This window comes from Salmo salar, chromosome 20, assembly GCF_965601325.2.
Source record: "Salmo salar chromosome 20, fSalSal1, whole genome shotgun sequence".
Taxonomy (NCBI): domain Eukaryota; kingdom Metazoa; phylum Chordata; class Actinopteri; order Salmoniformes; family Salmonidae; genus Salmo; species Salmo salar.
The window spans coordinates 55,239,326-55,257,004 of NC_138310.1; the positions used below are offsets into that span (position 1 = coordinate 55,239,326).

Genomic DNA, 17,679 nt, shown 5'->3' on the forward strand with positions numbered 1-17,679 from the left:
AGCTACAGCGGTAGAGCAGGATAGGGCCACACGTCCTACAGACCAGCATGTCAACACTCAGGACAGTGAGGATACACTGTTGTGTGTCAATAGTAGCACTGTGAGCACAGTCTGTTGCTTAAAGGCAACAACTGCCAATTAGCCTATATGTTGTGACAATAGTCAAGTCTTAAACACCTGCTCAATGTTTGTATGTTCAATACACAGACCAAATTAGATAACTATCTGACAATACACAGACCAAATTAGATATCTGACAATACACAGACCAAATTAGACAACCATCTGACAATACACAGACCAAATTAGATATCTGACAATACACAGACCAAATTAGATATCTGACAATACACAGACCAAATTAGATATCTGACAATACACAGACCAAATTAGACAACCATCTGACAATACACAGACCAAATTAGACAACCATCTGACAATGGACACACACATTTGACGTACATGCTGAGATTCTAGTTATTGGCCTAGGATTTAGCAGGGCCGAGCAGGCAGTCCTATGAGAGACTCTCAGTTACCTTAAAAAGATGACAATAAAGAGACACCAGGCAGCAGTCACAGTGAGGTTAGCAGGCCTAGTAGCATCCATTCAGCAGCATGGGACACAGCTGGGTAAAGTATGTAGGCCACAGGCAGCTCAGCTGACACAGGCAATATGGCCGCCCACCCTAGCCTCCCCCCTCCCTGCTCAATGAGAGGATAAAAGAGTGTTTAATGAGAGGCTGGGGCTGTGACCTGAGAGGGAATCTCCAAATATGTGCACCATTCGTTTTATCTGCGGTCCAGTATAGACCCCCTTCAAATCAGGGAAGTGGAGGGGAGGGAAAGGAGGGATGAGAAAGTGAGGGGAAAAGGGAGAGAGAGAGGGAGGGTTGGTGAAGAGAGCCAGGAGAGCCGTCGAAGGAATGACTGTCATGTTAATTAGAACGATAGAGATGTCAGGAATGCCAGCTATGTCTATCGAGAGCAAACTTCTGAGAGGCGGCTGGTTTGGGTCATGGAGTTATGGGAAAAAACGCAGGAAGAACAGTGAGGCCAGAAGGGGCCATGCAGTCAGAGGGACCTCTAACGACTGAAGTGTGGTGGGGGGGGAACACTTATTATTTGTATTTAGTCTGCCAAGACAGCAGCTACTCTTCCTGGGGTCCAGCAACATTAAGGCAGTTATATAATTTAAAACATTACATTAACAACAGATTTCACAACACATTAAGTTGTGCCCTCACGCCCCTACTACCACATATCTACAACACAAAATCTGTGTGTGTGTGTGTGTGTTGCTTTACAGTCCCCGCTGTTCCATAGGTGTATTTTTATGGGTTTTTTTTCGTGATCGCGTTTGGTGTAGGGGAACAAAATTAATGTATGCACGATAGCGCGCGCGCACGCAGCCGGTTTGGGTTCCGTGTAAGTCCCTCTTTGTGGCACCTGACCACACGACTGAACAGTATGACCTGCCTTGTTGATAGTGTTGTTAAGAAGGCTGAGCAGTGCTTTATGGAGGACAGACTTCTGACCATCTTAGCTACTATTGTATCAATATGTTTTGACCATGACAGTTTACAATCCAGGGTTACTCCAAGCAGTTTAGATCAACTTGCTCAATTTCCACATTAGTCATTACAATATTTAGTTGAGGTTTAGTGAATGATTTGTCACAACAACAAAAAATAGCTAACTTATGTCATCAGTAAAGATTGAAAGTAGTAAGGGCCCTAGACAGCTAACCTGGGGAATTCCTAATTCTACCTGGATTATGTTGACGAGGCTTCCATTAAAGAAACACCCTGTGTGTTCTGTTAGACAGATGCCTGAGGTCACACACACTTTCTAGTAGGCTTAAATTGAAGATATGGCAAATAGGAGTGGCAATATCATCTGCTTTAGCCTCAGTAATTTTCCATCCAAGTTGTCAGACCCCGGTGTCTTGTCATTGCTGATAAACTATTTTTTACCTCTTCCACACTCACTTTACAGAATTCAGAATTACAATGCTTGTCTTTCATAATTTGATCAGATATACTTGGCTGTGTAGTGTCAGTGTTTGTTGCTGGCATGTCATGCCTAAATTTACTGATCATGCCAATGAAAAAAAATCATTAAAGTAATAATTGCCAAGATCAGTGGGTGTTGTGATGAATGAGCCATCAGATTCAATCAATGATGGAGCTGAGTTTGCCTTTGTGCCCAAAATGTAATTTAAGGTGCTCCAAAGCTTTTTACTATCAATCTTTGTAATTTATCTTTGCCTCATCCCTCTCAACCATATCATTTTTCAATTCATCAATCCACAGGGATTTAACTGTTTTACAGTCATTAATTAGCATGCATCCATTAAGAAAATAACAGGAATAAGCAATTTCATAAACATGTCAAGTGCAGCGTCTGGTTGCTCCTCATTTCACACCACGGACTAACAGATATTCTTTACATCAACATCGGAATCACAAAACTTCACGTGTGACCTCCTGTACACTGTATTAGGCGCAGCCTTTGGAACTTTGGTTTTCCTAAATATGGCTAATATAACATCTGATGGATTTGGCACATTTCTGCAGCAATAGTAATGTGATCAATACACGTTGATGATTTCATTCCTGTGCTGATTGTAAATACCCTGGTAGGTTGACTGATAACCTCAACCAGGTTGCAGGCACTGGTTAGAGTTTGAATTTTTTTCTTCGGTGGGCAGCTTGATGAAAGCCAGTAAATATTTAAAACACCTAGAAAATATACCTCTGTTGATATCACATGCATTATCAAGCATTTCACACGTTATCCAGATAGTGACTGCTTGCACTTGGTGATCTATAAACAGCTCCCACCAGAATGGGCTTTAGGTGAGGTGATGAACCTGTAGCCATATTACTTCAACAGTATTTAACATGAGATTCTCTGTAAGCTTTACAGGAATGTGGTTGTGAATATAAAAAGGCCACACCACCTTTGGCATTTCTGTATTGCTACCACTAGCAAAGGTATTATCTAAGTGAGTTTCAGAGATTGACAGAATGAATGTCATCTGTTACTAGCAAATTATTGATTTCATTAAACGTGTTTCTTAAGCTACATATGTTAACGTGTTAGTGATGCTATAGATGAAAACTACCTACAAAAAAAAGATCTAACCTAATTTTAAAGGCCCAGCGCTGTCAAAAATGTGATTTTCATGTGTTTTATATACATTTCCACACTGAGGTTGTAATGATACTGTGAAATTGTGAAAAATGTGATACTGCCCTTTTAGTGTAAGAGTTGTTTGAAAAGGCCACCTGACATTTCAGCCTGTTTTGGTGGGATGGAGTTTCTGCCTGCCCGGTGACATCACCAGGTGGAAAATGAGTTAGAACAATAACAAAGTTCCCAACCTCTGCCAATAGCAGCCAGTTTTCCCCTCCCCGCTCAGACCACTCCCAGACCGTCCTAGCAGAATTATTGCTTGAGAAATTGCTCTTCTTAACTAATAAGCTATTTTGGTTTCTTTTTTCTACCATTTTAAAACGGGAAACAATCACAGTAAGGTACATAAAGATGCACTATGCAGAAATCTCTCTGCAAGTTCCTGGTTGCTAAAATAGTGTGCCTAATTTCAGTTTGTGACAAAACAAGCAGTCATTGAATAGAGAATCATTGTACCATCTAAAACAGTTGTGAAATATATTTTCCATAACCAATTAAATGTTATTTTCAGCTGGTGTACAAAACCGAAAGGATAAACTCCAAAACAAAACTTAAGAACGGGAAGCATAGAAATAGCACACGTAGAACAGATCTACCGCTTCTTAGACTTGCTTTCAATGAGAATGAAATATCTATAGCTCACATTTCTGTGAATTTGGTCAGGTCGCCCAAAAAGTTATATAGTAGCTTTAATTGTTACCCAGAAATAATTTGATTTAGGGTTAAAGAAAACAGCTACATTGGATATTTAAGAGACCGTGTCGATGACTTAGTAAATAGAACTTCAGGCTCCACAGCCCTTGCAGGCACTGGAGTAAGCAGCCTTAGTCACCCTGAGTCAGTATGAAATCTCACTGCAACGCTTCCCACCTCACACCACCTGTTCACAAACACCGACTAAATCGGCAGCCTGCAAATCAACTTCCTGTTTAACGAGCCACAGGGCAGGAAACGGGGGTGGTGGGGGGGTGAAGTCCGTCCTTTCGTCTACATCCATCCAGGAAGAAGATTGTATTGAGATGAATCATTAGAATGATAGTGATCCATCAGTGTAACACCACCAGTTAACAATGTAGAAACCAGGAAACTCAACCAAAGGAAATGAAGTCAAACTTAGTGTGATACTCTATGTTGGTGCATCTAAAATGTGTCTGAAATAGCCGAGGTCACTTCAAGATAAGATGGGGATAGTCATGTTTGTTCATGGGTTCATGAGATACAGCAACACAAGGGTTTAAAGTATCTTATGGTTTTATGTGTTGGAGCTTATTATGTGCTATAATAGCAAGTGAAAGTGTAAACCTTATAAGGAACTACAGTCAAGTGGTTAAATCCCCCACATTCTGAGCTTTGTCAATAGACTGCCCCATGTGAACATCTAGCAGTCTAGTGGTGTCCCTTGTTACTCGTGACTTTTCCTGACCAAGAACCACACCTCTAGTATAAATTAGGTAGTGACAAGTTGGTCCAAGTCCTCAAATGGTCTTTTCAGGTCATGACATCCTCAAAGTCCAATGGCTCAGATGTGAAGTTCCCAGCCATTTCATGCCCAAAGACAAATGATTTTCTTTGTCAAGGAAATGCTTTCATAGCCGCTCAAGGATCACTTTCAGAGAATATGCCAAATGTAAACGAACCCAGCCCGTACGGAAAGGAGATAAGAGTGTGCAGACTAAATAGTGAGCTCCAGGCCTCATCCTTTTGGCAGTTGGCTTAGGGGAGGACTGGGCCTTTCCCATTCAAACCGCTACCCCAACTCACAGTCCAGACTCAACTATGACATGGACACCTATTAAATACATTGGGTACATAACCCAAATAAATCACACATCAGATGGAGATACTGTGGCAAGGTGCACATGGTAAATGTAGAACGCATGACAGGAGTTACGGAAATAAAATGGAAAATTCAATTAAAGGGGTTTCTTTCCGTCCCAAACCCTCCACCCCACTCCTCCGCAGAGGCAAGCGCTTAAGGATTGTGCCTTATCCAGATTCTTAAAATGGCAAACATGAGATAAGGATCCCTTTCAGTCGCCTCCCAGTTCGAGGCCAACGCCTGGAAACACAACCATTGAATCCCACACAATGGAGGCACGCAGACTGACCTCTATGGGGCACATCCACACCATAGTCTATGGCCAAGACGTTCTGATAGACCATGATTTATGGAAAGGATTCTTCACCTGCTTGTACTATTCTGTATGTTAGTAGTCATAAAAATGTATTTACGTCAATTATATACAATCAGAGTATCAAAATGGAACTTGACTACTGCAAGAAATGAGAAATTACCTGGAGTGAATTTGCAGTTGTACTGCAAGACCTTTGATAGAGTTACATATTACAGACTTCAGCCACCCCAAAATACATTTATTTACTTTCCAGAAGCTCTTTATCCACCCCTTTCCCTTCAATAACAACGCAGCAGTTCAGCCAATCACAAAATAAACTGATGTCATTACATGGCTCTGTGAGTTAGTCAATCTGGCAGCCCCAGAGAGGGATTGGCAGATATCTTCAACCCCTTTGTACATGCCTTGATTAAGTACCTGCATCATTCTAGGGATATGCATGTTTGTTTGTGCTGGGTTGGAGGGAATCTCTGTCCAATCCTGCCAAACAGGGAGGATGTGTAGTGTGAGGCGAGTCACCCAACAGGATGGATGCTTTTGACATGGCTCAGATCAGTCAGCATTTCCTGCTGCCTCTATGAGTAAGCGGTGATTAATGACAGCATCAATGGGGCTGGTCACAATGATGACACGGTCTTTCCACATAATACATCCAGAAGCGCAGATTTACCCTACTGTGGGCTAAACGATGATGGGAGGATGGGTCACAACTTAAGGGTGTGGTTCCACCCATCACTCAAACTACAATAGATGTATTTTTTTTATCTAATCTATGAGAAGTGAGTTGTCTATTCATGTCATTTTTCTATATTACCATGAAACAACACTATTTGAGTAACATTATGGACGACACACACACAGTTTAAATGTTATTTTCTGACTGTACAGAGGCTAAGCCACAGCATCTCCTCCTCTGTAGATGTGAAGCAGTCCAACCAGAGTAGCTACGGACTTTCTCTGCCTGGCCATTGAAAGAGGAAGCCATTACAAAGACAAACAACAAGTGCAGGACAGTAAAGCACAGCTGAGGAACGAATACAGCAACCACAAGCACTCTAAACAAAGCAACTGTGGTCAACTATTAGTAGGACGTTCCTCAAGCCTGTAGTTCTCACTTTACTCAACCAGGCGTGAGGTATTTCACTGTAACCAAACAGGGTGCTCGTTTGGCAGAACCACCTGCGCCTCCTCTGCATTGGCCCACATGACATCTCCAGCAGCCCCCACCATCAGTAAAGCTGGACAGGCAGCCAAGATTGTGTGGGTGAGCAGTTTGCTTGACACCTACACACAGAAATTCTCCTCAGTCTGTAGCCAAGCGACAGCGCATTTTTAACAGGTTACTGTGAACTTGATGCTGCCCTTTGTCCCAGACATCTCAACGCTGAGACTGAACTGGACTACCGACGAGCCATTATGGGGAAGGATAGTCATTTCCTCAAATCAAATGGGTGTAGCTGGAATGACCGTCGTCCTAAGATGAAGGAATTTGTGTACGGTCAGTCTTAACTCCATCGCTCCAACACCACTTTGATGTAAGAACAAGAGATGTTGAGTGGGAAAGCTGGCATGTGTGCCCAGCTGAACATGCTTAGGTAAACCTTGGGACTCGTTTCACAGCGATGGTGGGGGAGAGAGAGAGAGAGAAAAGGGAGCGTGACATTTCTGCTTTATTCCAGACATTCCCACTGGGGCAGCAGTGTGGAACTCCGGCCTCATTAGCCTACACCTCATCTGCTCTAAATCTGTCACCTCTAAATCTGTCACGTTCTCAGAGTCAGAGATGTCTGAAACAGCCTCAAGCAATAGCACAGCCTGGAATCATCTCTTTAGTAGTGGTAGTCAGCCTGGTCTGCAAGATCAGAATCTATTAAACATGAATGGTCTATGGCAGGGTTCCCTAACTGGCTCATGGGTAGTTTTACTTGGCCCCCAAAGTTTATTTCCTTCTCATTGTTGGACATAAGAATAAAAACATCAGGAAATCAGCTCCAAGTGATTTGAAATGTAAAGAAATCTGTTTAAGTATTCCCACGTATACACATGATGGTGTACAAAATGTAAGCAAGGTTTGAAGTTGTGTTTTAGTCAAACATATGTTTGGGCTTCTTGCAGTCAATTTGTAATTATGTTCCTGCAACCCAACCTTCCACTTAAAAGGAAAAAAAAAACATCTAGTTGATGATCTTATGGATTCCACAGCCTGTTTTATGAAGCATAGCCTAGGTCTATAGATTAAATAGTCCTGACGTTACTCAACTAATGTTGCATCTTGTGAAATTGGTTCAGACTACATTTTTTATTTAACTACCGGTAGGCAAGTCAGTTAAGAACAAATTCTTATTTACAATGACGGTCTAGCAAAAGGCCTCCTGCGGGGCCGAGGATTATAAATATATTATATATTAATAAATAAAGAGGACAAAACATGGCAGTGGAATAATCAATCATACATATCTTTCTCGTTAACATTAGGTCAGGCAAAGGCTTTAAGACCAAGGCAAAAACCAGAATGTGAGAGGGGAAGGTGTGGGCTATTTGTAGAAAGCCTTTGAAAGGCAGGAACAAAATCTAATGTGGAGGATCGAGAGAGGGAAACAGAGGGAGCGGGAGAGCGAGCGAGCCTGAGGAAAATGTAACCAAACGAGAAAGGCAGGCTGGCCCAGTAGACAGCATTGTCACATTAACTGCCTCTTCCTGTCGTTGCCTGCCTCTCGCACTCGTTGCCTTATAAGGCAACACATTTAACTGCCTGTCACTGTGGCGATGACGTAACAGCTTAAAGTGCACCCCCCCCCCCCCCTGCACACGCAAACCATTTTCTTCTTCTCCAAAAACACCTCTTTATCAGATGAAAAAGTTTGTTCAAAAAATGGCCTGCATCTTAACTAGACAACCCCACATCCTTTCACAACAATTGTGTCCTGGATGTGTGTGTGTGTGTGTGTGTTTGTTCTAAAGTGAAGGAATGTGAAACACGACACACACACACACACCCCCCCACCTCCTATGAGCCAGAAGAAGAAAAAAAAGCAAGCACCAGGGAGAGAGAGAAAACACACTACATTACTGCTGTAGCGTCTAACTGTGCAAACAGCACCCTACATCCTGCCACTGGAGAAGGCATCATGCTCCCGGTCTCAGGAAAGGTCTCTTATAGCAAAGTCAAATGTGTGCATGTGCGTGGCCTGAGATACCCTGCAGTGGAGGCTGGTGAGTTATACAGTCCTGTGGGTCATTAGGAGGAAGTAAGAACCCACCACCACAGACAGACATTCCACAGCTAACCCGGCCCTTTATGACTCACAGCCCTTCGTGTCTGACACACACACTCAAAATGGATGCCAAGAAACTCTTCAACACATATTGCAAAGGCATATACAAACATAGTTCCACACACACACGTGATGCCAAGATTCTTGCTTAACTATTGTCCAAATGGCCATTGCCTAATCGGACCCATACACAGTCGAGAGCAGACTCGCATAACTCTCACCCAACACAAACATCCAACCAGCCTTTTCTAAACAAAACACTGATCCCAAACATTATGAAGAAGAGGAGGAGGGGGAGAGGCTGAGGGAGAGAACATCACCAGACACCACACCCCTCTTCTGCAGTCCTGACGGGTGATGTGTGTGTGACGGGTGATGTGTGTGTGACGGGTGATGTGTGTGTGACGGGTGATGTGTGTGTGACGGGTGATGTGTGTGTGACGGGTGATGTGTGTGTGACGGGTGATGTGTGTGATGTGGTGAGAGTGGGCAGGGAGGGAGCCCTGGAGCTCAGCCCCTCTGCAGAAGAGGGGGGCAGACAGAGCCTCTTCAGAACCTACCCGGAGCAGGATCTCTGGCTCGGCCACAACCGACATCACTGACTGACACCACTGACTGGGGAGAGACTGAGTGGCTGCGACCCACTTTCCCGCCGTCCCCATCCACCGCCCCTCCCCGGGGGTCTCCGCTGAATCAAACTCACTGATGCTTCATGTCATAAACACATGTACTGTACTTAACCCCTCCCTCCCCCCAGTCTAAGTGGATTTGATACAATGAGCCCATCTCAGATTGACCCCCACAGAGTCAGTAAGCCAGGGGTGCTAAGCCAGGGGGGTACCATACATGCAGGTGGGGGATATTACAAGGCCATTGAGTGTAATGCCCTCTTAATGACTTTCATAATGCACTGGAGCCCCCCTCCTCTGGGCTGCTGTGTGGACCAGTCCTGTGTAAGCTTCAGAAAGTGATATGTTCACATTCTTACATCCTGGAAATGAATTACACTGGCCTGGTCCCTAAAGACCATGGTAGTACAGCAACACCAAAGACTGAGCTCAGAGAGACTGAACAAGATCATACTAACTACAATGTAAAGAACACTTCAAAGAACAGTGGTACTGTGTGACACATGAGAACAGTGTGAACGCTGGTGGTGTGAACGGTGACACACTGAGGCATTCATTCACACATGAGATTCACCCATCTGTCTAGCTGGCTACTCTGCTGCAGGTTGTGAGGCTTTCCAGTACACAGCTGCGGTGGAAGGCCCCCTGTACAGAGCCCTCTTTGTTAAAAGCGCTCTTGTTAAATAATGCCTTTGGGGCTTTGATTTGATTTGTCCAAGATATTATCTGGTGCACTTCCCTGGCCTGCACGGCCCTTTGAGGAAGGAGAACAGAGATGCAGGCAGTTGGATGATTCCCCAGTGAGTATAGGAGAGGAAGGAATTCACTGGGGGGAAACATCTCTCTGACCCACACCCTGGGCCTGCTGTGACAGGTTCCTCTGTCAGCTGGCCAGTGACCAACGCGGAAAGGCAGGTCACAGTACAGACAGAGAGAGATAAATCACCCAAAGTCCTTTCCTCATCTCTCATCCGGCAGGTTATCCACTAACAGGGCTGGTTAAGGACACACACACACACCAAGGGCAATCCTCCTCCTCCAGTAAACACTGATCATCACTCTGTATTAGCTCCCAATCTGCCTCACGCTACGCTTATGACCCCAAATCTCTTCTACAATTCTGGATTTCAAATCAATTTCAATTCTCAGGGCTACTTCAACAACTGGAGTTGAATAAGGAAGCAACAGAAAACCACAGAAACCACAACCTTTCTTCCCCTTTCCTGCTACTCCCTTGAGATGGACTCTAGTTGGAGTCACATACTGGGCTGAACTACGGCAAACAAGCCCACGGGACTGGGCGAGTTTAAACGGGGGCATCTACGGCACGAGATGAGCCAGTAGTCTTGACACATCATACTAGAGAGATGGTGATGGCTGTGCCCAACCTAGCCCGAATATCCTCTCAAGTTAGAGGACAAACCTTTATGAGTCTAGTGGGTGAACTGTCTGGCTGTACGCTTCTGGTCTTTGTAAGGTTGTCTTTGTGCTAGCAACAGTCTCTGAAGAGCTGCCTTTGTGTTGCAACACACTCGAGGGAAAAAAGCCAGGCATTTCACTCCCTCCCTTACGATCTGTCTCTGTAAAATGCCTGACTAGAAAGAGCGCCTCCCACACGAGGACCCAACCACACGGCTGAAATGTTAAAACGCACTAGCTTGCTGATGAAGACAAAATCCAACCGGCTGCTGGCCAAAAAATATAAATATATAGCCTAAATCCTAAAAATAAGCCTGTGTATTCCCGTGGGCCGCGCTCTAATCCTCTTACAAAACAGTCTTTTGTCTGGGCCCTGTACACTTGAGTCTTTCAGTGGCGCTGCAGACATTAGATGCAAACAATGGGCCAAGGACAGAGGAAGTGTTGCTGTGGTTGATTCTCTCTGTGCCCTCTCTGACTGGATTCAGGGTGAAACCTCGAACCGGCAGACAGCGACACAGTCAGAGAGGGACTGTGTGGTGTGGTGTGTGTGTGTGTGTGTGTGTGTGTGTGTGTGTGTGTGTGTGTGTTTAGGCACTTGTTTATTTTCTGTTGTTTTCCAAGGGCGATTAACAACATCCCAAGTCCCAACAGGCCTAGTTGAGACCCTCTCACACTGTGCCCCACTAACCAGGGTCTTTAATAATAAAACGAGAAGCCACAATAGGAGTGAGAGAGGGCCTCAGAGAAAACACTTCAAAGAGCTGCTCCTCTTTATGACCTTCCCTTATCATGGCTACAGGGTAGGAGGAGCCCCATAAAAGGTGTTGTGAGAGGCAGTAGTGTCTGCCAATGAACTAACTAGTATAGATCCTTAAAAAAAAGACAGGGAGCAGTTCACTTTGGTTGTTAATACACACCTGCTAGGTGCACCCCAGCAGCAGGTTCATCAGATCGACCCACATCTATCCAGACCAACCAGTCCTGACCCAAACTCATCTGACCGACGGTTAAACCCATCAAACCTGCAGTTTATAAGCCAACACTTGCATCACTTCTATCCAAACAGATCTGTAAAGTAGGTCGTTGGGAATGTGTCCTTCAGCTAAAGGTTACACTTGAGCAGCGTTCTCCACAGCTATGGAAAGTCACTGACCAAAAGGCTTACCGATACTGTGGGTCTCTGACCATGCCTTCCTGATCCTCCTTAGCCCTTCCACCAGAGCCATGTTCTTAAGGCCCCTCATCCAGCTGGGATCAGGGTGGGATCATGTCAGGGGCCAGCCTGCTACCAGAGCTTGATGGAGCTCAGACACCAAGTCCTGTGGTTAAACAAACACTAGATACATTAAAACTCAATGACAAGTCAGTGGGAGGATGGAGTCAGTGGTAGAAACTTTTTCTATTGCGAGTCAACTTTAAAAAGCGGTGTGGCCCAAGGCAGATCTTTACCAAATGGTATAGCGCCAGACTGTAACTGCCTGGAGTATATCACTGATGTGGTTTGGATAGAGCCGTCCATTGATGGCATTCCCCTGGTGTTGATGACCCAGTCAAAGTTCACCTTTAAAAGTAACTGGTCTCTGGTTCATTGAGAATTCAGGTGGACTGCGTAGCTGTAGTAGGCATTCTACCAGCCCAAATGTCTGTGTTTCACTGTGGAGGAGCCTTTCCAATAGCAGAGATGAAAGCCTTCAGCTTGCTGTAACAGACTCATACAAACACACAACATGTTTCTCTGAAGCAACATCTTGATGTAAAGTACAAAGTAGTCTCCGTGCACATCTGCTCCCAGTAACGGAGTCTCCCTGTGGCCTGACACTGACTGGATCTGAAATATTACAACCAGCCTTTTATCCAGTCTTTCCTGAGGGGGTTACAGGGGATTTGTGGGACAGATGATGGGTGGGGTTCAGGCCAGGGTTAACTTCCAGCACAGATTGGGGACATCTACTGCTGCTGCGGTGGTGGCACTTGGCAAGACCAGTAACATGGGTCAATTGACAGAGATAGAAATGACATCTAGTGAAACCTGGTAGGCTGCGCTCGAGGACAGTATTTTAGGTCCTACACTTAAGTCCTTGACTATGAGCGTTGTGGTAGAGCTAGCTAGACAAACACACTGGTGACTAAAAGCAAGTGTTGGTGGTGGTGACTCAGATCGGAAATGTGTTAGAACTGCCATTTTTAACTAAAGCAAGATGCTTAATCTGAACTTCTAAAGAAAAGTATCTCATAGTGCAGGGGTAGGCAACCCAGGTCCTGGAGGGCCACAGGCATGTTTTTGATTTAACCGACCTGGAAAACTAGGTGTGTGGAATATAGGCAATCGCTGAACTGATCAATTAGCTCAGTTGGTCAGGTGTGGAGCCTAGTTGGAACAAAACCCTGCAGTACCTGTGGCACTCCAGGAACAGGGTTGCCTAACCTGGTCATAGTTTGTATGGGTTACTTAGCCTGCTAACTTAGCCCACTTCTGCATTAGAATACATACAAATAATATATGGGTATCGATGAAATTAGAGTCTCCGACACAAGGCCATGATTAGACAGTGGATTGCAGTAGTGGTGCTTTTAATAGCAGCACAGAGGGCCACCTGCTAAAAGCCCTGCTGAGCAGCGCTGTGGTCTGGCTCCCTGGGTCACTAAGCTTGGCTCTCACAGGTAGACTAAATAATGACTAGTCCACAACTGCCAAACATGCTACCTGCACTGTGGCCTTGGTAAGGCTTTTATCTGAACACACACACACACACACACACACACACACACACCTTTGCTGACTGCTCATGCATGTATTTTTCCACACACACCAATCTACTAGCGTTGACTGGCTAAATTGCCAGAACATGAAACAGGAGGGGGAACTTTGGTTAGATGGAACAATGTTTACCACCAACCCATGGCGAAACCCTACAGTCAGTTTCTCCACACAGCAGAGAAATGACTTCTCTCCTAAAGCCCCCTCCCACTCCGCTCTTTTCCCCCATTATAATGCAGCCCCTCACCTTCTGCACAGACCACCACACCTAAACACACATTCCTTTCTCCCAATTGCTTACAAGTCCCCAAAAGCACAGGGCCTGGTCAAATAAGCACAGAAATATACACACACACACACACACTTACAAACAAGCAGTACTTCAAGTTGATGTAAAAAATATATCACATCTCACACGTACAGACAGAAACCACAGACGGAAGTAGGAGAGCTGCACATTGCAGATATTTGACTCCTGACTTTAAACAATCCAAAATGAGATTTGGGGGTTGATATCTATTGCCAAACACAGTGGCATGTTGGCACCAGCTCAGAACACAATCTCCCAACAGAAACTCAGAGTAGTAGTACTAGTGATAAGTAGCATATACAAGATGCTAACCTTAGCCAATAGCAACACTACTATAGCATGTGGGTTGTTTTCAAAGACCCCATCTATGGCCTCTACCATGTGAAGTAATGATGGACCTCTCCACACTTCCCTAAAATGTAGCCCCACAAACAAACAGGAGGGGGAGCGAGAAACAGACCAGAAAGAATGGCTGACACGGAAAAACACAAACAGCCCCCCCCGACCACTTCAAAAACAAGTGCACCCAAAGATGGGTAGGACGACACCCCTTGCCCTCAATATGTGAGCACGCAATTTCCCTGTTAGCCAGCCTGCCTGCCCTGGAGGACTTTCCCAGCGCGCCACATTGTCCACATCTGCAATCCTGCAAAACCCCCTTCTTTTTCAGTCAGGCAAAAAACACACAGGACACCCCACCCCCTGAAACTAGCTATAATGGGCCACAAATGGAATGTTTCCCCCTGCATGCTCTTGCTGTGGGAGAGAGAGAAGAGGGAGTAAGCAAAAAAAGGGAGCGAGGGAGAGGGGTTACATTCCATTCTGCTCTGTCCCTCTCGCTGCCTGGTTGTTTTACATTCAGCTGATTTCAGATCAGGGGCAGCAGTACTGCTCCCAGGCAAATGACAGGTCGAGCACTGACGTGAGATCAGGGAGGGACCACTTGAAACATAAAAATAAAAAGAGTCTACACCTGTAAAGAAGTGGCCAGCTAGAAGACCCTCAGGCAGATAAAACAATAGAAACTCAGGTGTAGTTTCTCTATGGGCAGAGACAGGAATATCCACACCCACAATCAAGTCTTTCCTGCTCATCCCTACATCAGCCCCAGTCACATAAAATCAACAAAGGAGAGAGAACTGGCTTATTTTAACATGGAAATCAAAATCAGCCACTCCCAGTAGTCCAGTGCTTTGTGCCACAATTCCCTAAAACAGCCATGGCCACTTGTAGAGAAACCAAACCAGCCAGCCAGCCCCAAACTGACTGAGTCAGCCAGTCAAATGAATAGCTTAGGGAACTGGGAGGGGAAGGAAGAAATGTAGAACACTGCCCACCTTGGCAGTGTGCTAATCTATGCAAATCAGGGCACTATGACATGGTGAGTGAGGTTTGGAGAGAATAAGCGTTTCTCTCGGTGGGGCTGAGTTGTAAGACTGTCAGTCAACAACAAATCACAGTCATGCAAACAGGCAGGCACTTTGATAGTGCAGTGAATATAGGGAAATGAGGAGTGATACAAATTCCCACTCAAATTCCCGTTCAATTGAATAATGTGAGAGACCATAACAGTGTACAGTGTACGAAAAAGTGTTGCCATCACATCAGACTGACAGTGATTGAGTTTTGGTTGGCTTTTACCCTTTTGCATACATTTGGTGGCTGAATGCCCTTTGCTTTGAAGTGGGTTGGCAAACTGACATGGAGAGACATTTGCATGGACACTGATTCCAACATTGCCCCCACTAGAATTGCAATAAAACAAAAACAATGGCCTCACAGAATTTGGTGTACTACAACATGTCTCAGCCTGCAGTTGATTTAAGGCATTAGGTTGGACTTAATGTTTCTCAAGCTGAAATGGAGCTCTCTGAAGTGTGTTAAGTTGTAACCAGTGTAGTAAACTGGACTAGACCGAGCAGGACGAAACTTGGGTGTTGGGAAAAAAAACACTTTAGGTAAGCTATTCATAGATAACTGACGGTTTCTTTTGACATTAGCACTTTGTCCATACTCCGCTTAATGCCTCCTCTTGACGCCTGATTTCCACATACATGCAGTAGGTCTAAATACATAGGCTACGTTACATTAAGTATAGACTCATTGGTGGGAGGCATTCAGTAACTGTATGCAACTGGCACAGCAGCAGTGAAAACACCACAGGAATGTGCCCTTCATTCTGCAGACTTCTCTGAAGTAAATCAATGTCACGCCTCCCCCAATTTCTCATCCAATCAAACCCCATGTTGAATTTCAGTAGCGTTTTTTTTATTCCTTACATTTAAGGACACACGTTTTAACTGTTACAAAAATCTATACATTCTTCAATAACCGGTGTTGATTTCAGTTAATTAGTCCCCATTGCCTGCGTTTATAGGCCATCCGAGTAAATCATTGATTATTTTTCTTCCTGGGAGGAAACTTTGGCCTCCCTTCTTTTATAGGCAGACATATTTAGAGTATATCGACATACAGAGAGGGTAAAGCTGAACGCATGGTTAGGCTATATCAATTCGTTTAATGAATCATGCTGAGCGTCAAAACGCTGAGTAACTATGTGCTGTAATATAATGCTCGGTGTGGTGTCACTCCACTAAAAATAACGCTAATCATTTTGACAGTAAGATGTGTAGCGCTACTACTCAGCACTACACACCCTCAATCATCCCAGACTGTCAAGCAACGTTGCTTCAAATCATCATCAATTGTTCCTACTTCACAGTTCCGGGCTTAATCATAGTTACAAATGCTCGAGCATTAAATGATTAAATCAAGTCTAAAAACCGTAAAAATATGTTCAGCTGGAAATGGTGCTGCGACGATGTGCGACAGAGCAAGTAGATAACAAGAAACAATTGAACACAGCAGTGTTTTATCTGTTTCGACCCAGAACATCTGATATCACTTTGAGGAAACCATTCCTTACGCTATTTTTGAGTCACATCGAAATTATGCATATTGCGTTGGCCATCTTGAATCTGGTTATTCTCAAGAAAAATGGAAGAAATATCGCCTGGAAAATTAACAAGGCTATATAAACGCCAGAACTAGATAGGCTACAATGTTTCATTCAAATAAAAATAAAACAAATCACCGTTGTCCCCAGTCGAGTGAGAAAATACCGGTTGTTGTCGAAATGACGCTTGTGGAAAGAGTTTTATAGGCCATTTCTTGTTAAACGTATACCATATCGACACAGGAAAGTTCGTTACATTGAGACGGTATAAAATGTCGTTGCTTTATAGAGGCAACCAGGGCCGAAATTCAGTCCCCGAGCTCTCCCTGCCATTTTACCTTTCTCTGCTGTTTCTCCCAGGCCGGGTCCAGCAGCAGGTCCCGGTCCCAGTCATTTTCTTGTTCTCTTGGGTCCATGTAAACGGCTGGTCCTCCAGACGATGCTTGACTATTAGAAGCGTGATAATCTACCATAGTGTATGGTAGTCAAGCTATAGAAAGAGGAATAAAAGGGGATGTGACCCAGTTGCGGTAACTCTATTTGCTTTCAACGTTCGGTCAGGAATATCCGATCTATACACGGAAAATACCCGCTACAAGAACGCTTAATCTCCAACCGAGGAGGGAATGGTGTGGTCGCAAGCAAAGAGCTGCTCCTACAAAACTAGAGTAGGTTGCCAGGCCCAAATAGGTCATGAATATTAAGTATCTGCTTATTATTCATGAGCTGACGGAAAACTGCCCCCAAAAGGCTGGAGAACACATAACTTAGTAGTAGACTATAGCCTACTAAAAGTATTGTTCTAAAAAGTATTATGCCTGATGTGTAACCTAATGCCTTTGTCAAGAGGCGCAAATCATTGCAGATGGAAGTCTGTACATGTTGCTATATAATTGCAACATTGTTTCAAAATGTGGATGCAATTTATGCCAGCCATAAAATAATGCACAAATGTATTTGTAGCCAGTATAGACAGATTTACGAATTAAAACATTA

At 44.4% G+C, this 17,679-nt stretch overlaps 1 protein-coding gene across 6 annotated transcripts in view; it reads right to left on the minus strand.

Moving 5' to 3' along the window:
* Positions 1–17,356, minus strand: part of LOC106580854 (alpha-actinin-4) — a 40,408-nt gene extending 23,052 nt beyond the window's left edge. For 4 of the 6 annotated variants that reach the window (XM_014162342.3, XM_014162343.3, XM_014162341.3 and 1 more), the window contains exon 1: positions 17,022–17,355. In XM_014162342.3, coding sequence (XP_014017817.1) covers positions 17,022–17,156 — 135 coding nt within the window. In that variant the 5' untranslated portion in view covers positions 17,157–17,355. Of the gene's footprint in view, positions 1–17,021 lie in introns of all 6 variants that reach the window. The other 2 variants (XM_014162344.3, XM_082966538.1) reach the window with 1 other exon arrangement.
* Positions 17,357–17,679: the final 323 nt, after the last annotated feature.